Here is a 22,459-nt window from a genome sequence, read left to right on the forward strand (position 1 = left end):
TTTTACTTTTGGTCAGAAAACACACCTGTTGTTTAGAAGCAAAAGTGAAGAATGTTTAATGCTAGTGGATGTTATTAAATAAAGTCCTACATCAGAGGTGGATTGGTGTCTGTCTTGCATGGTCTTTAAAAAAAAATCCACGATCCATTGGAATGTTTTACATTTATCATTAAAGCAAGGATCTCATAACATTTGAGGAAAATCTGGCTCCAGATCTGAGGAGTTCCTCTACAAGAGGCCCTCTGAGGGCCCCCTTCCTCTGTGGGTGAGCCCCCTAAGGTACATGGGGGAACTTAAGTGGACAGTAGTAGAAACGGTAAATATTTTTTTAACCCTTTCAGCGTCTGCAGGATGCCCCTGATGTAAACATCATTCTAGGGCTTCTAGAGAAAAATGGTGGCTGACAGGAAAATGGCAGCTTGGCCCATTCCTCTCAGGGGTGACCAACGTGCCCTGCCAAAGTGGCAGTCATGACAGCTGCCAGAGGGTGCTGTGTGCTGGTATGGGTCCTGAGCTGAAGCATAACTAACCTGTTTTAAATTATTCTAATATTACCAGAGGTTCATGTTGCTGATGGACATAAGAATTGCCTGGCTGGATCAGAAGGTTAATCTAGCTGTGCATTCTTAGCAATCATAATACTAATCCTAGTGACCAGCAGGTACTAGGTGATCCGCTGGAAGTTGGTCATTGGTCCACTGATGGACCAAGGTCTACCTTCTTCCCAACCCTTTCTGCAATGATATAGTGATGTTTGCATAAAGAAGCGATGTTTTTCTATGGGCTGTGGAATGGGTTTTATATTGTTCATCTGAGATGAAAATCAATAAATAACTTTTAGTGCACTATCATGTTTGCAACTGAGAGCCCATTTAAAATAAACAGCACTGTATCTTTCTTACGATGGCTTCTGAGAATATGAGACCAACCTAACTATTTCCTGGGTAAACAAAACACTTTTGTTGGGATAGTTAGCTTACACTGCATAGTTTGAATCGACTGAAATTATGCAACATTTTATAGTAACATTATCATGAGGGATGGGTTGTGAAACATGCATGCACATTTTAAATCTTTACTTAAGTTAATTATAAAGTTAATTATACATTTGATTAATCAACCTTGGACAGCTGATTAGTCCTTCTAGCACTCAATTATTGTGATATTACTTATTAGCGAATGCACTTACTTTGTAAAATGTCTCTCCGAAAACACAGCCTGGTTTTTTCACTATGAAACAGAAAGATAATATATTGTGATCAATTTTTAACTTTCTCTTGAATGATCAGTAAAAAAAAATAGGAAGGCAAACAACAAAGACTAATAACATTTGCTATTCAAATGGGTTTTTTTAAAAATGTGTGCAATGGGCTTGGCAATAAATATTGTTTTGAATCTCTATACTGTCCGTGACTTGTCAGAACCATGCATGCACACAAGCAGTGAGGGTATTTCTTGGGGTTTAAAGTGGACCACTTGAGTCTTCTAGCAAACTTCACATTATGAAAATATGTTCTCCCTGAAGAAACTCCTTCTGACTTGCCAGCAAGCTAACATCAGACCTGGCACAGACCAAATTATGTTCTGCTTCAGTGCAAGCTCAGTGGTCTTATACCACCAAACAACTCTGTTAAATTTCATGGTTCTCTACTCATGGTTCTGTACTTACCACAAGTGGAGCTAGTGCAGCAATCTCCTGGTAGTTTTTGCTGTTTTAATTCATATCCTAGTGCACAGCTCTCAATGGATTTGGGACAATAAGTAGTGTTGCATCCTATATAAGACACGAAGACAAAAAAGAGAGAGCTCCAAATGAAGGTAAATTCAGAATATTTGGATTTTAAAAAAGAATCTGCAGTGAGTTATGCAATATTGGGACTCCCTGGTATAGAGAATGACTGAAACCCGTATTGCTGCTACTGTGCCTTTAGCACAGTTGTAGCAAAGGATAGATGAACCACTGTGCTAAATGTTTTACAGCACAGGACCGCATTCAAACTGGAGGACTTTTTGTAGTGTAATTAACTGGAATTTCTCAAAATGAAAAGGGTACCATTTTGAAAAGGTTGCTGAAAGTTTCTGAAACTATTCATAATACAGTGTATCACTTTTGTTTCAAGTATACAAGGGATTTTACTTACTGCATTCTTGATAAGGACAGCATCCTGAGGTCACTGTGACAGGTACAAAGCCTACAAACTGACAGTGCATGGGGACAGGGGCTGTACATGGCTTTGGTGTACACTGCACTGTAAGGGAATATGGCTCACAAGTACAATCCTGGCAGTTGCTGGTCCAGGTTGCCCCAGGCTGCGAAAAGAGATATAGAGAAGAAAATCACTCACCATCCCTAAAAGTCACAGATCATCTTAGAAAGAGCTGGACCAATATACATTAGGGCTACAATGTTTAGTCAGCTACCAGTTACATTAACTGATCAAAAACATCTTGATTAATTAAAAAGGCACTCCTGATTAATCGTCAGCAGAGATTTTATTATTAATAATAATTATTATTATTATTTAAATATCTTAAAAAAGGCACTCCCTGTAACAGGGACTTCCAGATATTGTTGACTACAACTCCCAGCATCCCAAACTGCAGTGGCCTTTGGCTGGAGATTATAGGAGTTTGAGGTCAACAACAGCTCTGAGAATGGTCTTCTGCAGCACATCTATGCATAATCTAAAAACAAAGAAAATGAATCTTTTTCTTAAGATCTATTGTGTGCATTATAAATATAATATTTAGTTACTGATTGACTAAAATGCAGTTAATCTTATAAGACTGGGTGACAGTATATATATATATGAAATATTACATTCTATGAAAGACAATTTATTTAATTTATTTATTTTTACATTTATACCCCACTCCCCCGAGGAGCTCAGAGTGGTGTACATGGTTATTTTTATCCTTGGTTGAATTGGGATTCGAACTCGGGTCTTCCCAGTCCTAGTCCAACACTCTAACCACTACGTTGTGCTGGTGCTCTGTTGTTGGTTTGCAATGTAGCTTCAGACATTCCCTGTTGTATTGCCCAATACAAGAGCCCTGTTCAAACATGAAAAAAGGGGGCACGGTAGAAGCAGCAAGAGTGTGGGAAGGGTGATGTTTCTTGACATGTCAGTGCCAGGGCGGGACTTCTGGGCATGCTCTGGTGGTGCTGTACACAAATACAGCATCCGCTTTTTTCATGCCTGAACTGGGCTCTTGTGTTGGGAAGTACAAGTCATGTTGTATTGTTTTGGTTTTTGCTTCTTTGTTAAAATCCACAGAATAAGTGCACATCATGCTGTGCATCATCATATCTTCAGAATCTAACAAAGTTTGTCTGATATTCAGGGACTTGCACAGAGCTCTGTGCAAGAACTCATCGCATAGTTGGGATGGGGTTGTAGCTCTGTCGTAGAAAACGTGCTTTGCATGCAGAAGGTCCCTCCTCCACGTGGGGCTGGGGAAAATCCTGTCTGAAACCCTGAAGAGTCAATGCCAATCCATGTAAACCAGGGCTGCTCAACTTCGGCCCTCCTACAGATGTTGGCCTACAACTCCCATAATCTCTGGCTATTGGCCACTGTGGCTGGGGATTATGGGAGTTGCAGTCCAAAAACAGCTTGGGGGGGGGCTAAGTTGAACAGGCCTGGTGTAGACAGTAACTAGATAGCCCAATAGTCTGACTCAGTATAAGGCAGCTTCCTTTGTTCCTATGAAGTTCCACAGAGCTTTGTTTCACAGGTGATCACCATAGCGGAGATGCATTATTTCCAGGCATGGGAATAGCTCATGCATCTCTCCACAGAGCAGATGGGATGCCTGTTTCAGAAGCATAATTCACCTATGCTTCCTGATCCCCTGCTTAAGATGTAATGCACAAAGCTACTCTGAACATGAGAGAATTTCCCACCACCACGACTGCTGCAGAAGGAGCTCCATGCAAATCCCTAGCATGGTGGCATCATCCTTCAAAGAAATGTTCAAGCTTCCCACATTTAATTATGTGGCAAACATATCTCATGTGACAGCATGGTGTGCACATATCATTACCACAATGGCATCCTCTGAGAGGCAAGTGAAGAGTGTCTTGTGCTGCTGCATATTCAGTCCAACAGTATTAAACCATGTTACATGTCCACCTACTGTATCTATATAAAAGCTACGTACTGTTGATCTAGTCAAGATAATTTTGTGACAAGTCTTTAGTACTGTGCATACCCGATGGAGCCTTGAACATATTGCCAGACTCTTGACATTGTTTTGATGTTGTTTTTATTAATCTGAAGTACAAATGTCTCAGAAGATCATATCCTACAGCTTCTTGACTTCCAAATCTAGACAACTGTGGATCAACATCTTACCTACACTCACACGTTACCCTCTCCCCTTTAATTTCTGTGCTGTATAAATGTGCAGCAAGTGGATTCTGATGGTGGCAGTGGCGGCTGTTAGTGTCCCAAAGGCATCCACCCTCCCCCCAGTCTCAAAAATCCCACCCAAAGTTGTAAAATGCTTGAAGAAGCCAGCACCCACCATGCTCAGCCTCTGAGATATTTTAACACATAGATATTTCACAACATAATTATGTTGATACTTACCATTTTGGGCAGCCCATCTGGTCCTGTGCAACCTGAAAAAAGCACAAAGATGAAGATTTTGCACTCATTCTACCAAAGAGAAGAGTCCGAGAGCTTAATATAGCAAGCTTAAGAGAATGGAACATTGGAATTATGGGGACACTGTAAAAATTGGCAGAGCTTTCATTATTTTGTAAGACAAAGGGCAGTGTAAAGGTACCAGAGCATGGAGTGCTGCTGAGATTCACAGCAATACAAGGAAGGTGAGTAAGGTAGTAGTATAGTCATGTTTGAGAGTTTCATGCTTTTGTAACAACGGAAGGTAATCCACCTATAAAGACCCCAATCCATTGCCTACTGACATGTGTGAAAAGATTACCATAAGCTATACAGTATTCTCCTGGAGCCCTGCCAGACTGCAGTTTTACTTTGGAATGGTAGGTGTGCGTTCACATGTCATTCAGATTTATGTCAAATTCCCTGTGAATTATCAGGGAGCACTCCATAAATGATTCAGATTTTTCATTGTGCATAGGAGCTTAACCTGATTTATGTCCAGGGTGAAAAATCCCACTTTTTGGTCAGGTTTTTAGGCAAATCCAAAATATGCGATATGCCCCGTAACTCACAGTATTTCACCCCTCTTGATCCCACAGTAAAGCCTGCTGTCTGGGAAAAAGCCCAGGTAAGAGAACACTTTGTAGAAGACTTCTATGAAGAAATGCCTCTGCGTTGAACAACACACTATTTGCTTATAACAACTCTATGTTGGCAGCTCTTACGTGTTATTCATGCTGTCTGGTTACAAACATGCCCTACTTGAAACCTCAAACGCATTCTTTAGCACTTGTCCCCTTCTGAGAGCTGAGAGCCACCAGCAGCTTATTTTAATTGTTTCATTGTGCAGGCCAGTAACTGATGTCAAGTATTATTTACTCGTGTAGAATTCTGCAAGCTATTACTTAGGTGATACTTGCAGTTTAATGAATAACTCATGGTGTTCTTGGTTGCTGGAAATCACTTCCCCTTTGTTTCTAAGTGTGTTTCCACAGCACTGCTGCAACTAAGATCAGGCTGAACTTGGCTGCAGCCTATTCTGCTGACTGTTCAGAAATCTTCTATACCATTCAATGTTGCCACAGTATCCTTAAAGTAAGAATACTTACCACAGTCAGTGACACAGATATCACTGTGGGAGTTGAAGAGTTGGGTTCCCTTACGACAGAAGCAGCCTTCAGTTATACCATTGCCACTATGTTGAATAGCTCTACAGTGGAAAAGAAGCATGGGTTACTGTGGTACTAGACCCTTGCAACGTGAAAATTCAGACTGTATCTTGGATCTTATCATTCTAATAATGGCTAAAGGGAGAGGGATATGGACTATATCAAAGTCTGTTAGTAACCTGTTTGCTCAAGAATAAAATCACTTGTATCCATCTTGACTTCAATTTTATGGTTTCATTTCAGTCAAGGGAAGGATGTGCCCGGCCCTGTTGTGTGGGAATTTCAGTTGTTGCAGCCTGAGGAAGTGGACAAGGTGTTTGCAGGGGTGTGGTCTACCACGCGGCAACTTGACCCCTGGCCATTTTAGCCTACAACATTGCTACCCTTCCTTCATGTAGCTCAGGATATTGTATATATGCTTAGTTCAGGATTATTAAGCATACTGCATTTACAGTATTCTGAGCGACATGAAGGAAGTATAGAGATGTAAATGTGATACATGAATACGGAGTGCCCGTAGCTACATGAAGAAAGGATAGAGATGTAAATGTAATAAATGAATAAGTTGTAATGTTGTGACATGCTCTCTAAGATATCGTATCCTTGCAACAGCCCTGGGAAGTAGGAACCACTGAGAGATGCTGACTAACAATGTCATCGAGTACATTTCCCCAGTCTAAATCCAGCATGCTACCTACTACACCACACTGGTTCTATCTAGTAGAATGAAACAGACCTAAGCTGCTTTTGTGCTCTTTCCTTACCTTGTATCACATGTGGGAGGGTTGAGAGGGCCGCATGGATCATATACTTTGCCATCAGTACAGCTGAATGCTGTAAGTGACATGAACCAAGGTAAACATAAAGATGCATTTCCATACATATTCATTACACTTTCAGATTGCTTCAGCATAATCATCCCCCCCCCCCGTTACTGAAGGAGTAATTGATTATATGGGGAGAATGAGTTTGCCAGCGCTCACTTCTGTGTACTAATTCACTGAAAATTGTTTGTAGGTTAAGTGGAAAACGTTACCAGGAAGTAGGAACGAACAAAAGAAATCTAAAATTCATAACCATCTGACATCTGCAGTGAAAAAAGTTTAGTTCAAATATATGTAATGTACAGGCTGATTTTTCACATAATTGTTATATTAATATTTTTTCAATGAATGTAGAAGTATCATGGCATACTCTGGTGATTAGTTTAAAAAGACTTGATAGTTAAACCAAACAGGTATTTTCTTTTCTAGTGACGCAAGCTCTGGTTATTATTTGCACATGTGCCATAGTAAGATCTCACTGAATTTGCACTTGAAAAGGCTATCAGCTGTGAGAATGTCTCCTCTGTGATGCTACACATTGCCACCAGTAGATGGGTGGAAGATCTCCTGTCTAATCTTGCCATATTTTATTCAGTAAACCGGTAACTATAAATATTCGGTAAACTGGTTAATATTTATGGGGTGTGAGTTTGTGTGTGTGTGTATATATATATAATCTCCCCTATTAGTATTTGTATTCATAACTATGCTGATAGAGTTGTCTGCTTCAAAAACATGAAATTGACAAGACTCAAGACATCTCATGAAGAAAGCTCCCATTATCCCATAACAGACAGTGGCACTGATTGATGTGCCAGTACTTACGGCATGAACCCTGGGTCTTCGCTCTCCAGTCAACACAAATGCCTCTGGAGGCACAGAGAGAAGCATATATCTCTAGGCCAGAACACTGCATAGAGATATTGGAGATGTGGCAAGCATCAAAGACACAACCTTGGAAGAAGGGTCTTGGGGGTATGATCTTATGGCACTCAGAGAAGATGCTGTAAAAACACCAGAAATGTTAGACATGAAAATCCATTTTTAATGAGTGTACATCCTTCTCATTTCATGAGCATTTCCTTGGGATTGTTGGGCTATTGTGAATGGACCCAAAATGAAGAGACTAGGAAGACAAGGAAACTGGAAATTGTCAGGATCGTATTCAATGCTCATATTATAGAATATCAGCAGAGTGAATATCAACTTCCACTAAGGCAAGGATACTTCAATATATTAAATACATTATGAAATATATTATTCCTTGCAAATACCCCTGCAGCAGTTTTGCACATTCTACAAAAACACTACAGAACAGACCATTAAGAAGACTCAGTTCAATATTTATTTTGTGGAGTGAAAGTGTGCAATAATAATTGACAATGTAATGAAACATGGGTTTATTTTTATTTTTTGTTTGTAAAATGAGAATTCTTTAATCACTTTTTTAAAAAGTGCTGCTTTCTGGAGGAAAGATATATTGTGTTAGCACAAATATGTTGGCATTTCTGCAACAAGATGTGCAACCATATTTTGCAGGGTAATTTTGCACAGTAGTGCACTTCCAAAAATCCCTGTTTCAGCGCAGTTACACAGTCTTCTTGCACTAGTGCAACTCTGTTTGCCTGCCAACATGTCCCTATTTTTCCATTCACCTGAATGGGAAAATAGGGACATGTTGGCAGGTATGTGTTTGCTGTGTAAGCATAGCATTAGTCAGAATGTTGGCCAATATGAAGGATAACAATAGGCAACAGACTTCTGACTTTCTTTCTCCTGCTTCTGTTTTTGTTGCCTAGATGTTCAACATGCAGATTTGAAAGAAAGGAAGAAATGTGACCCTAGTTTTCTTCATGTTAACTTTCTCTCCTTGATACTGGCCTTTGAAATTATAGTTAGGAGTATTCAGAGCCTGAGATTCAGAAGGTTATTTTTAAAACAGCTGTGCTCCTTTAGATTCCCTTGGGTTGACAACACAGAGTAAGACTCATAATGTAATTTCATCTATAGATCTGAGGTTCATGCAATTTCAGTACTACTTTACACAACACCTGACACTAAGTTGCCTTACCAAGATTAGAACTTTCTGCAAAACCTACAGAATTTTAACTCCCTCTTAGGCAGGAAAAATAAATTAAATTTGTTTTCCATCTTACTCGCTCATGATCATCTTGCAAAGAGAGGTCGGTTCACAGTGTGGTGGTGGAGTTGGTGTAGTCGAGACATTTGTTTGTGGTAGGCAGTGCTGCTTCTTGTCATGAACTCTCCAAAAGGGGGCCATGTGAGGACAATCAGTTATCTGGCCACTTGGCATGCGGCATTCATCTGATTTATTGTTTGTACATGTACCTGGATGAGACAATCGGAATGAGAGAACTCTGACATTTGCTTGTAATAGAATATTTCTTGCCAGCTCTAAATAAAATAGTTAAAATGTTCCATATGACTGTGATTCCTGCTCTACATTTGATCTGAACATATTTAATGTTGCATATTTTGTTATTCGTGGAAATAAATGCTTTTATTAATAATACTTTTATTAATAATACTTTTATTAATAATACTTACTATTTGTATAGTCCTTTTGAGTGTGCACAATGCTTCACATGTATTATAAGCAGCTGACCGGGCGCATAGTGTCTGCGCCATTAGTTCGACTCCCCCCCCCACTTCAGCCCCTTCTCCTTGACTCTGTCTTTGGGCGGGTGTCTCTGACACCCACCCAGCCCACTTCTCTCCCCACCCTCCGCCCATGGTTTCTCCTGCCTCCTGCTGGTTTCTCTGTCCCCTCCAGCCACCGCCTCCTCTTCCTGGCAGCCCAGCCGCCTCCTGACCCCAGTGGGCATGCAGGCCACCGCCTCACCACAGCTGGGGCTGCCTCCTCCTCCTCGCTGCTGCCACCATTCCCCCGCCCCTGGCAGCAGCTCAACGGCCTCCTGCCGCACGTGAGCCCCTGCCACCCATCTAATCCAGTGCCTCCGCCGCCCAGCCAATCTGCTGGGTGCCAGGATGCATCCCCATGGGCACGTTGCAAGGATTAATTATATAGATGCTGACAACAACCCTGTATATATCATTATTACCATACTGCAGATGTGGTGGGAGTGGGGTTTAGGTTGTGAAGGAGTGCATGCCTAAGGCTGTCTAGTGAATGCATGGCAGCATTAAGATTTAAACCATTCGGTTGTATTCTTCATATTATACAGCTCTGTTCTCATGTCAGAACAATTGCAGTTAAAGAGTTAACCACAATTGGCCAGCTCTGTACACTCCCATGAAACGTACTGTGAGAACCTGGAATTCCTGTGCAATCCCAGTTAAATTGCTGCAGTTAATCAGCACTCAACTGGGATTGCTAAGCAAAAGCTGATTCTGGTTCATGATCCTGCTTAAATGATAGTTAACCACAGTGATCTAACCAGGATTGCCTGGAAATTCTAGGTTCTCACAACATGCTCCGTGGGAGTGCACAAGGATCACCAATTGCAGTTAATGCTTTAACTGTGGTTGTTCTGGTTGTTAGAATGCAACCTGTAGAGGACAACTGTCTAGGACATGGATGAAAAAGAGAAATTTTGAGTAGGAAGTTTATAGCACACAACAGTACAAGTGTTTTCAATAATAAGAGTAAAAATAAAATTGAAAAGATTGTCATCTTAGCTTTAATAGCAGTAACTGTTTTGTTCCAAAGTCCGAAGAAATGTTTGATAGAACTACATTCTTCTTACCACATTGTCCTTCGGTATTGTTGCCAAATTTGCTATATGGAAGTTTCATTGAGAAGATTAAACCACTGAAGGTAATGGTAGCTCCAATTTCAGGTATTTCAACCACCATATTGACGCCAAGCATGGAGACAGAAATGCCATCTTTCTGGAAACCTGGGTTGACAACCCCACCATTGAAGTAAATCTGCATATGAGATGAATGTTGCATCAATGAGGAATTCCTTTTTATTTGATGTATACCTTTGTCTCTGCTACCCAAGCATCCGGTCTATGCTATAACCCCGCCTCAGAATGGGAGGTCGGTGAAGAGAAAGGCTTTTTTTGATGCCTGCCTTTTCCTCTTCTGCCACCTTCTATCAATTGTTTCCCCAGTTTTCTCCTCTCTTGGAAGACAGATCCATCAGTTTGTCAAGCCTCTCCTATCTGTCTTATTAAACAGCTGCTGATAGCATTGGAAGTCATGTACTGAGATGAGTGCAACTGTGTTGAGGTCTTGCAAGACCTCTCTGGGCTGCATTTCTAGATCCTTTGCCATGGCAACCTGGTTTCTCTTGTCTATGCTGCAAGAATATTATTATTCTCTATTCATCCGGCCCCACCTTCCAGCTCCAGCCTGAATCGATCTCCCTGCTCTGACCTGGCCATGATTGCAGCATTGGGTAAGTTGGGGACATCCCCAAAATGCAGTTTAAAAACACATATAATTATTTAAAAATATTTGTATACATTACCTGTACCTACACAATAATATCTACTGCACACACACAACCAGGGTGCATAGTGCCAATTTCCCCCTTCCAGCAATAGCCCCTTGTTCCCCATGGACTTTCTCTGCAAAGTGTCCCCTAGTAATCTGGGATGGCTTTTGGAGGAGAAATGGGACTATGGTAGGAAGGATGTGGATAAAAATCCCCTTTGGATCCTGGCCTTGCTATTTAATATATACATTGCTGCTTGTCATATCTGGCACTTGGATTCCTCACAATATGTGTTGATCATCTTTTAATTACCTCCTTGTGTCCCTGAGTTGAAAAGCAAGTGCAACATTATTATTATTTTAGTTGGCCATAACTATGCTGAACAAATTCTGTGCAAAAATGCATGGAGCTAAAGAGAAATAGTAAGGGCAATGACAATACTTACTTTATATATAGCTGCATTTCCTAATGAAAACAATAGGGCAGTGTTCTAACTTAAAAATATACATTTCTTATTTATTTAGCAATAATTTTATCTTTTCTCAGATTATATCATAAACTCAGGATGAGTTTGATGTCCCGGTCATCATGTAACCTCTGGGGCATGCATAAACAAGCTTTCTTGTTTGTGGGTCTCATCTTATATCTCTCTTTACATCCTAAAGTAAACTTGGTTCTTTTATTTCTCTCTCTCTCCGGCATAGATTTGCTAGACATCACTGTGCTAAGAGAAGTACTTTAAACATTGTATATACGTTTGGTTTTTACCTTATTGGCCTCAACCCCATTGAAGAGTTCACGGGTTAGCACTATTTTTGCAGAGTTATAGTTAATTATAATAGACTTGGGACAGGATAGTCCATCTTCTGCATCACAGAAGTAATTATCAATATGAACACTGAAGTTGCCGTATCTTGGGATGATCTGCTGCACCAGCACATAGGTGCAATTGTCCAAGAAGGTGTAGTAGGTTCCATCAAATGTGATATAGTGAGGATCGCCCCAACCGCTACAAACACCTGATAAATCAGAAGAAAAATGTTGACTGTTTAGACTCTATGGAAAATTTAGTCCGAGGATCAAAGAACAATACTGAGTCAAGTCTTGCTCTATGAAAAACTAATCCACATGTGATAATATTTTTATGCAGGCCACTGTAGGGATTCTTGTTCACTTACATTCACATTCATAGTGGTAACAACAGCCATCTTCACTTAAGACTTTTACTGGTGGGTATCCATTTGCACAGACAAGATTCTGCACTGGAGGGCACTTCACCTGGCTTATGACAATTTTGTTATTTCCCTCACAAGTTGATATGGTGCAGTTTGATATCCATTGCTCTCCTACCTGTGAAGAAAAGGGCATGGGATGGGTGCACAGAATCACAGACAGAGAGCCATCTTATTTATGTATTTATTTTTCTATGTAAAGTGCTTTGAGAATTTTGTTGAAGAGAGGTATATGAATATTCGTCGACATCATCATCGTAGTAGTAATAGAGGCAAGTTGCAACTCTTGCTGTTACATAAACATTTCTGCAAGAAATGTTATTATTATTACAGTATTATAACAGCTCAGTTCTATCGTCATTCTCATAGTTTCATTTGTGCAAGTCACAGAGACTCTTGTGTAACCTCTTGCACACACAAAAGAACACATTTGGATTAAATTCCATATTTCTTGCATAATGATCTAGTATGGGGTGTAAAACAATCCTTGAGCAGAAGACGCCATCTGATTGGAGGAAGACAGCTTTGGCTCCAACCCATCATTGCTGCAAAAGTTTTCAATTAGGCCACAGCTTTATGTACTTCCTTGTTGCATTACAACGTGATAAATATGTGCTATGACCAAAAGGAGGATAGTTTCATATCTGTACTTTCTAATAACAGATGCTTGGCTTTGAGATTTTGGGCCCCTGATTTTTTTCAGAAAAATGCTCCAGCTGCCTGCAGACAGCCCAGGACCTGGGTACTCAGGGGGAGGCGGAGCTGAGCTTGGCCCCAATCCCTGCGCTTCACACAAGCAGCCCTACCCAGTAGGGCTGGCCAAGCCTGGGTATGACCGCTTGTGTGGAGAGCCTCATTATGTAGCATTGCATGACATATATCAAATGCTGCCAAATACCAAGAATAATTCAGTGTCAATGATCAAATATGCTTCTCAATCTCGCTGTAAGTTTTGTTTTATTTCTTAAGAATCTCTGTGTTGAGGCTTTTATTATCTTTGTTCACTCGAGCAGATTCTACCTTTCTTAAATGTGCTGTATGTATCAGACAGGTTATGGGGGGGGAAGAGGAGGCAGATTTCAAAAAGGTGCAGAACACTTAAAAATATGATCTCCAAATGACAAATCCTTTTGCAAAAAGCCTTCTTCTAGGGAACAAACACAATTTATTTGGATGGCAGAGAATCCCACAAACAAGAATGGTGCTAGAACACACACAGTTGAAGAAGCTGTTGCAGTTTTGGGTACCTGTCTTCTTCCTTTGCTCCCAAAAGATTTTGCTAGATTCTTTAACAAGCACGGAGTGGTGAAGGGAGGCTGCACCTTACCACGCCGTGTACTTTTTTCCTCTCAACTTCTTACGATAAGGTATTTCCAGGGGAAAGAGCATTTCAAAGACAGATTAAAATAAAGCAGTACCTTCCGGGGTGGTGTAGCATCAGGACAACCAGATACTGGTGTTGTGCCAACTGTGGTGGGAGTAGTAATTGCATGAGTTGTCGTTGGTTTTGTTGTTGATGATGGGCAGGGCCCTTTCGATCTTTCAACAAAACAGGTTGCATTACACTTGGCAAAGAAAAGGCAGCCATCATGGTCTGTTGTGTTGTAAATTGTGTCACCTACAAAAATAAGCAATAAACATTTTATTTGAAATAGCATTAGGGTAAGATTTGGGCTAACACGTTAATAACAAAACGTAAAGAAATGTTGAAGAATATGGAGTCATGACATCAATAAATATTTACAAACAGGGAGGAAAATATCCCACAATGATCCCCTCCAGAACTGTTTAAGAACAATAAAAGGAAGAATGCATACCGGGTTGGTAAAGAATTTTTCCAATTTGGCAGAAACAAGGAGCAGTGCTTGATCCCAAGGAAGTTGCTGCTGTTATCGTGGTAGGACCAGGTAAAGTAGTAGTAATTGTTGTACTGGTAATTGGTATTGTAGTTGTTGGTTTACTAGTGGTGGTTGTTTGGGTGACTGTAGTTGGGCAGTTAAGATTTTCTTCACAGCACAACACCCGTATCTCATAATTGAAACACAGCTTGAATTTGCCAATTTGATCCTCGTTCTTGCAGACAAATCCATAGTTGATGTCACACTCTACGATCTGACCAACCTGGTGAATAGTCAGCTCAGGGTGATTTTCAGCTCTGCACTGGATATTTGCTGGCTTCCCGCAGATTTTGCCTCCTGCAGCCCGGATGTTGTTATACGTTTCTATATCTCCTCCCTTAGGTCCAGAAGTCGGGAAGTCAAAATCAAACCACTCTGTCCACTTGCAAATGGGAGCACAAGATGTTACTACAGAAGTGCTGGTTTGCTGTGTACTTGCAGTGGTTGGTGGCAACTGTGTAGTAGTAGTAGTAGTAGTAGTAGTAGTAGTAGTAGGCACGGTGGTTTTTATTTTGGGACTTGGGCTGGGGATTTTAGCAGTCGTGGCAGGAGTGGTTGTTTCAGTGGTAGTACTGGTGGTAGTTGCAGTTGTCTGTGGAGTGGTGGTTTGGGGGACTGGAGTGGTTGTTGGTGCAGTAGTTGTTGTGGTGACTGTCGTGGTGGGTTCTGTTACTGTAGAGCTTGGTTTACTAGTGGTGGTTGTTTGGGCGACTGGAGTTGGGCAGTTAAGATTTTCTTCACAGCACAACACCCGTATCTCATAATTGAAACACAGCTTGAATTTGCCAATTTGATCCTCGTTCTTGCAGACAAATCCATAGTTGATGTCACACTCTACGATCTGACCAACCTGGTGAATAGTCAGCCCAGGGTGATTTTCAGCTCTGCACTGGATATTTGCTGGCTTCCCACAGATTTTGCCTCCTGCAGCCCGGATGTTGTTATACGTTTCTATATCGCCTCCCTTAGGTCCAGAAGTCGGGAAGTCAACATCAAACCACTCCGTCCACTTGCAAATGGGAGCGCAAGTTGTTACTACAGAAGTGGTGGTTTGTGGTGTACTTGCAGTGGTTGGTGGCAACTGTGTAGTAGTAGTAGTAGTAGTAGTAGTAGTAGGCACAGTGGTTCTTATTTTGGGACTTGGGCTGGGGATTTTAGCAGTCGTAGCAGGAGTGGTTGTTTCAGTGGTGGTACTGGTGGTTGTTGCAGTTGTCCTTGGAGTGGTGGTTTGGGGTACTGGAGTGGTTGTTGGTGCAGTAGTTGTGGTGATTGTCGTGGTGGGTTCTGTTACTGTAGAGGTTGGTTTACTAGTGGTTTGCTGTGTACTTGTGGTTGTTGTTGGCAACTGTGTAGTAGTAGTAGTAGTAGTAGTAGTAGTAGGCACGGTGGTTTTTATTTTGGGACTTGGGCTGGGGATTTTAGCAGTCGTGGCAGGAGTGGTTGTTTCAATGGTGGTACTGGTGGTAGTTGCAGTTGTCCTTGGAGTGGTGGTTCTGGGTACTGGAGTGGTTGTTGGTGCAGTAGTTGTTGTGGTGACTGTCGTGGTGGGTTCTGTTACAGTAGAGCTTGGTTTACTAGTGGTGGTTATTTGGGCGACTGGAGTTGGGCAGTTAAGATTTTCTTCACAACACAACACCCGTATCTCATAATTGAAACATAGCTTGAATTTGCCAATTTGATCCTCGTTCTTGCAGACAAATCCATAGTTGATGTCACACTCTACGATCTGACCAACCTGGTGAATAGTCAGCCCAGGGTGATTTTCAGCTCTGCACTGGATATTTGCTGGCTTCCCACAGATTTTGCCTCCTGCAGCCCGGATGTTGTTATACGTTTCAATATCTCCTCCCTTAGGTCCAGAAGTCGGGAAGTCAACATCAAACCACTCCGTCCACTTGCAAATGGGAGCGCAAGATGTTACTACAGAAGTGCTGGTTTGCTGTGTACTTGCAGTTGTTGGTGACAACTGTGTAGTAGTAGTAGTAGTAGTAGTAGTAGGCACAGTGGTTCTTATTTTGGGACTTGGGCTGGGGATTTTAGCAGTCGTAGCAGGAGTGGTTGTTTCAGTGGTGGTACTGGTGGTTGTTCCAGTTGTCCTTGGAGTGGTGGTTTGGGGTACTGGAGTGGTTGTTGGTGCAGTAGTTGTGGTGATTGCCGTGGTTGGTTCTGTTACTGTAGAGGTTGGTTTACTAGTGGTTTGCTGTGTACTTGTGGTTGTTGTTGGCAACTGTGTAGTAGTAGTAGTAGTAGTAGGCACGGTGGTTTTTATTTTGGGACTTGGGCTGGGGATTTTAGCAGTCGTGGCAGGAGTGGTTGTTTCAGTGGTGGTACTGGTGGTAGTTGCAGTTGTTTGTGGAGTGGTGGTTTGGGGGCCTGGAGTAGTTGTTGGTGCAGTAGTTGTTGTGGTGACTGTCGTGGTGGGTTCTGTTACTGTAGAGGTTGGTTTACTAGTGGTGGTTGTTTGGGCGACTGGAGTTGGGCAGTTAAGATTTTCTTCACAGCACAACACCCGTATCTCATAATTGAAACACAGCTTGAATTTGCCAATTTGATCCTCGTTCTTGCAGACAAGTCCATAGTTGATGTTGCACTCTACGATCTGACCAACCTGGTAAATAGTCAGTCCAGGGTGATTTTCAGCTCTGCACTGGATATTTGCTGGCTTCCCACAGATTTTGCCTCCTGCAGCCCGGATGTTGTTATACGTTTCAATATCTCCTCCCTTAGGTCCAGAAGTCGGGAAGTCAACATCAAACCACTCCGTCCACTTGCAAATGGGAGCGCAAGATGTTACTACAGTAGTGCTGGTTTGTGCTGTACTTGCAGTGGTTGGTGGCAACTGTGTAGTAGTAGTAGTAGTAGTGGGCACCGTGGTTTTTATTGTGGGACTCGGACTGGGGATTGTAGTAGTTGTGGCAGGAGTGGTTGTTTCAGTGGTGGTACTGGTGGTTGTTGCAGTTGTCCTTGGAGTTGTGGTTTGGGGGACTGGAGTGGTTGTTGGTGCAGTAGTTGTGGTGATTGTCGTGGTCGGTTCTGTTACTGTAGAGGTTGGTTTACTAGTGGTTTGCTGTGTACTTGTGGTTGTTGTTGGCAACTGTGTAGTAGTAGTAGTAGTAGTAGTAGTAGTAGTAGGCACGGTGGTTTTTATTTTGGGACTTGGGCTGGGGATTTTAGCAGTCGTGGCAGGAGTGGTTGTTTCAGTGGTGGTACTGGTGGTAGTTGCAGTTGTTTGTGGAGTGGTGGTTTGGGGGCCTGGAGTAGTTGTTGGTGCAGTAGTTGTTGTGGTGACTGTCGTGGTGGGTTCTGTTACTGTAGAGGTTGGTTTACTAGTGGTGGTTGTTTGGGCGACTGGAGTTGGGCAGTTAAGATTTTCTTCACAGCACAACACCCGTATCTCATAATTGAAACACAGCTTGAATTTGCCAATTTGATCCTCGTTCTTGCAGACAAGTCCATAGTTGATGTTGCACTCTACGATCTGACCAACCTGGTAAATAGTCAGTCCAGGGTGATTTTCAGCTCTGCACTGGATATTTGCTGGCTTCCCACAGATTTTGCCTCCTGCAGCCCGGATGTTGTTATACGTTTCAATATCTCCTCCCTTAGGTCCAGAAGTCGGGAAGTCAACATCAAACCACTCCGTCCACTTGCAAATGGGAGCGCAAGTTGTTACTACAGTAGTGCTGGTTTGTGCTGTACTTGCAGTGGTTGGTGGCAACTGTGTAGTAGTAGTAGTAGTAGTAGTGGGCGCCGTGGTTTTTATTGTGGGACTCGGACTGGGGATTGTAGTAGTTGTGGCAGGAGTGGTTGTTTCAGTGGTGGTACTGGTGGTTGTTGCAGTTGTCTTTGGAGTTGTGGTTTGGGGGACTGGAGTGGTTGTTGGTGCAGTAGTTGTTGTGGTGATTGTCGTGGTGGGTTCTGTTCCTGTTGAGGTTGGTTTACTAGTGGTTTGCTGTGTACTTGCAGTGGTTGGTGGCAACTGTGTAGTAGTAGTAGTAGTAGTAGTAGTAGTAGGCACGGTGGTTTTTATTTTGGGACTTGGGCTGGGGATTTTAGCAGTCGTGGCAGGAGTGGTTGTTTCAATGGTGGTACTGGTGGTAGTTGCAGTTGTCCTTGGAGTGGTGATTTGGGGACCTGGAGTGGTTGTTGGTGCAGTAGTTGTTGTGGTGACTGTCGTGGTGGGTTCTGTTACTGTAGAGGTTGGTTTACTAGTGGTGGTTGTTTGGGCGACTGGAGTTGGGCAGTTAAGATTTTCTTCACAGCACAACACCCGTATCTCATAATTGAAACACAGCTTGAATTTGCCAATTTGATCCTCGTTCTTGCAGACAAATCCATAGTTGATGTCACACTCTACGATCTGACCAACCTGGTGAATAGTCAGCCCAGGGTGATTTTCAGCTCTGCACTGGATATTTGCTGGCTTCCCACAGATTTTGCCTCCTGCAGCCCGGATGTTGTTATACGTTTCGATATCTCCTCCCTTAGGCCCGGAAGTCGGGAAGTCGACATCAAACCACTCTGTCCACTTGCAAATGGGAGCGCAAGATGTTACTACAGAAGTGCTGGTTTGTGGTGTACTTGCAGTGGTTGGTGGCAACTGTGTAGTAGTAGTAGTAGTAGTGGGCGCTGTGGTTTTTATTGTGGGACTTGGACTGGGGATTGTAGTAGTTGTGGCAGGAGTGGTTGTTTCAGTGGTGGTACTGGTGGTAGTTGCAGTTGTCCTTGGAGTGGTGGTTCTGGGTACTGGAGTGGTTGTTGGTGCAGTAGTTCTTGTGGTGATTGTCGTGGTGGGTTCTGTTACTGTAGAGGTTGGTTTACTAGTGGTTTGCTGTGTACTTGCGGTTGTTGTTGGCAACTGTGTAGTAGTAGTAGTAGTAGTAGTAGTAGTAGTGGGCCCCGTGGTTTTTATTCTGGGACTCGGACTGGGGATTGTAGTAGTCGTGGCAGGAGCGGTTGTTTCAGTGGTGGTACTGGTGGTAGTTGTGGTTGTCTCTGGGCTGGTGGTTTTGGGTACTGGTGTGGTTGTTGGTTCACCAATCGTGGTGACTGTTGTAGCTGGTTTTGTGGTAGTTGGTTTACTAGTGGTGGTTGTACTTGATGTTGGTAACTGTGTGGTTGTAGTACTAAGAACAGGCATAGTAGTTTCTTTTTCTGGAGTTGTGGTGGGGGTAAGTTTAGTTGTTGTCGTGAGTGTGGTTTCTTCGACACTAGTACTTGTGGTAGCTGTAATTCCAGCTGTAGTTTCTAGATGTTTAGTTGTTTTGGCAGGTGTGGTTGTTTCAGTGGTGGTACTGGTGGTCGTTGTGGTTTTCTCTGTAGTTGTTGGCACGCTGGTTGTTTGTGCAGCTTTAGTGGTGACAGTGGTTGTGGCATTTAATTGTGCTGTGGGTAGTACTTGTGTTTTAGTTGTTTCTATTTTTGTAACAATAGTTTTTGCTGTAGTCGTTGCAGTTGTGATTTGTTCTGGGACCGTAGTTTTTGATGGTCTTATGGTGATTTTTTGGGTTGTAGTCAAAGGTTTTGTAGTAATTTGTGGTCTAGTTGTTGGGCATGGCACACTTATTCTTTTGCAGCATTCAATTCTTATCTCATAATTGTAACAAATTGGTGGAAGTTGATCTTTGTTATAACATATAAGTCCTTCTGTTTTACTGCATGTAACAGTTTGTTCTAATGCACTTAATGGTGTATTCGGATATCTTTCGGCTCTGCATTCAACAGCCTTTGGTGTTTTACAGACTTTATATCCTTTTGCTCTTATATTCTCAAATGTATCAAAATCACCATCATTAGGTGCAGGTCCTGGATAACTTATATCATACCATTCTGACCATTCACAAACTTCCTTAGTGCAGGATATGCCTGTTGAAGAAACTGTTGTTAAAGGTGTTGGTGTTTCTAAAGTTTTAGTTGTTGTTGAAGTAGTTGTTACTGTTGTTGTTGGATGAGTTACTATAGTTGGAGAAGGTGTTGTGGTTTCATGTTCAGTAGTAGAAGACATAATTGTTTGTGGAATGGTTTTTAGAGGGGTTGTAACTGGAATGGTTGTTAGTTTTGTAGTTTCTGGAAGAGAAGTTGTGGTTCTTGTTGTAGTGGTTTTTGGTTTAGTTGTAACTATTGATGTTGATGTTGTTTCAGAAGTTGTACTAGTAAGGGTCGAAGTTGCTGAAACCGTAGTTGGGCTCACAGTTGTAGTTCCTGGGGTTGTGGTCTTGCAGTTATCATCACAGCAATAGACTTTTATTTGATAGTTAAAGCACATTTGCAGCTCTCCCGACTGATCTTCATTTTTGCAGACAAAGCCAAATGACACGTTGCACTGGACAATCTGACCAATTTCATTGATTGATTTATCTGGGAATTTCTCAGCCCTGCATTCTATACGTTCAGGTTTTTGGCAGATATCTTTTCCTGCACTCTTAATAATATCATATGTTTCAAAATCCCCCTTATTGCCCAGTGTGGGAAAATGTACATCATACCATTCAGTCCATATGCATTTGGGTGTACAAGGAGTTGGGCTTGTGATTTCTGTTGTAGGAGATATGGTTTCTGTGGTAGAGCTGATAGTTGTTCTAGTGGATGAAGAAGTGGTCTCTGGAGTTGTACTTAAGGTGGTAGTTTTTTCTGAAACTGTAGTTGTGGAAGTAAGTGTAGTACTTAATGTGGTAGTTGGTTTTTCTGTAGTTGTGGGAGCTAGAGAGACTGTGGTAGTTTCATGGCATGGTACAAAGCTGCAGCATTGGATTCTGATTTGATAATTGTGGCAGCTCATTGGATGCTGGTCCTTATTGTAACAGATAAGTCCAACAGTTTTACTGCATTCCACGTTTTGGCCCAGTTCACTTAATGAAGTATTGGGGAATTTCTCTGCTCTGCACTCAACAGCCTTTGGAGCTTTGCAAACTTTATAACCCTCAATCCTTAGATTATCAAAAGTGTCGAAATCTCCATCGTCGCTTCCAGAACCAGGCTTACTCACATCATACCATTGTGACCAGTGGCATATTTCTTGAACACAAAGGGATGTAGATATTGGCACTATGGGGAAAATAAAACAGAAAAGGATAACTTAGTATAATTTGGACTTCCAATGAGAATTTATTTTTAATGAAGCTGAGCTTGTAAAATAGATGCCAGCTCTAAAAAGAAAGGTTTCAGAACATTTAACTAGATTAGACTAACTTCTTTTAAAAAGGGGGGGGGGAATGAACCACCCTGAATACTGCTATAATGTAAAAGGCATGCCTGAGATTATAACAAGAGCCTGCTTATTACTTTCTGTTTTTTCCTAGACTCAGGTAACTCTCCATATTTCTAAACTGGAGACCTGCATTATTATTTGTAAACCTAGGGGGAAACCTAGGGGGCAGCTATATATTAAATGTAGCTGCTTATGGTCAAACTACATGTGATGCTCAAATCATACAAAGATTTTCCCTTATGTTTTCCACTTTTATAAAATGCAGCAGTAGAGATGACTGTGTTGTTTCTCCTGTGAAAGGTAAAGAAACTTGGGGAGTGATTTTTAGTAGAAAAACTGTTAGTGAAATAAGGACTACAAAGCCCTTCCCTCACTGACGAATGCAGCTTTTATGGCTCAGTTTTGTAAAAGGAACAGATTAGGGGGAAAAGCTATACAAAGCCATGTGTTGCATTGTGTTGTGTTGTGGCAAGCAAATTTGTGTCAAGCATTTGGTTGATCTTTAATGATTTTTTTTTTTTAGTTTTTACTGATATTGTATATTTCCGCCATAGGAAACAATAGGGATTCAAAGTCGCCCTATTCTAACCCTAACATGGATCCCCAGCTTTAATTTTTTTAAAAGCTAATCTCTAGCCCTTGTAGAAGTGGAGTTATGGAGCAAAATGTGTGGTCACTATTTTTCAAGTGTTTGGATTATGTGGTGCATAATAACCTTTCCTCATAATGAATCCCTATGAAGATGCATTGCACACCTTCATTTCTTCTGTAAATTTTGACTGTCATTGGACAGTGCCAACTGCCATGCACCAACTACACCCCCTCCCCACCTGTAAGGCAGTAGGGTACTCAGTTTATTTTTTAGGAATAGTTAAGTGTTTGGATTCTTTGGTGTCTAATAACTTTTCCTCATAATGAATTCCTATGAGGATTCATTATACGTCTTCATTCCTTCTGTTCATTTTGACTGTCATTGGACAGTGCCAACTGTCAACTGCCATGTGTCAACTACCCCCCCCCCCAACACACACACTGGGGTACTCAGTTTATTTTATTTTTATTTTTCTGAATT

At 41.8% G+C, this 22,459-nt stretch overlaps 1 protein-coding gene across 1 annotated transcript in view; it reads right to left on the bottom strand.

Annotated features, from left to right (window-relative positions):
- The window catches only part of LOC128323965 (mucin-5AC-like), a 70,662-nt gene that overhangs the window by 9,028 nt on the left and 39,175 nt on the right, over positions 1-22,459 (bottom strand). The window contains exons 31-43 of the mRNA XM_053248022.1: positions 14,100-21,224; positions 13,701-13,900; positions 12,229-12,400; positions 11,819-12,069; positions 10,353-10,536; positions 8,781-8,973; positions 7,450-7,628; positions 6,565-6,634; positions 5,741-5,841; positions 4,596-4,627; positions 2,142-2,310; positions 1,670-1,774; positions 1,190-1,230 (exon numbers count right to left, since the gene is read on the bottom strand). Coding sequence (XP_053103997.1) covers positions 1,190-1,230; positions 1,670-1,774; positions 2,142-2,310; positions 4,596-4,627; positions 5,741-5,841; positions 6,565-6,634; positions 7,450-7,628; positions 8,781-8,973; positions 10,353-10,536; positions 11,819-12,069; positions 12,229-12,400; positions 13,701-13,900; positions 14,100-21,224 — 8,822 coding nt within the window. The remainder of the gene's footprint in view (positions 1-1,189; positions 1,231-1,669; positions 1,775-2,141; positions 2,311-4,595; positions 4,628-5,740; positions 5,842-6,564; positions 6,635-7,449; positions 7,629-8,780; positions 8,974-10,352; positions 10,537-11,818; positions 12,070-12,228; positions 12,401-13,700; positions 13,901-14,099; positions 21,225-22,459) is intronic.

Source organism: Hemicordylus capensis, chromosome 1 (assembly GCF_027244095.1).
Source record: "Hemicordylus capensis ecotype Gifberg chromosome 1, rHemCap1.1.pri, whole genome shotgun sequence".
In the NCBI taxonomy this organism is placed as follows: domain Eukaryota; kingdom Metazoa; phylum Chordata; class Lepidosauria; order Squamata; family Cordylidae; genus Hemicordylus; species Hemicordylus capensis.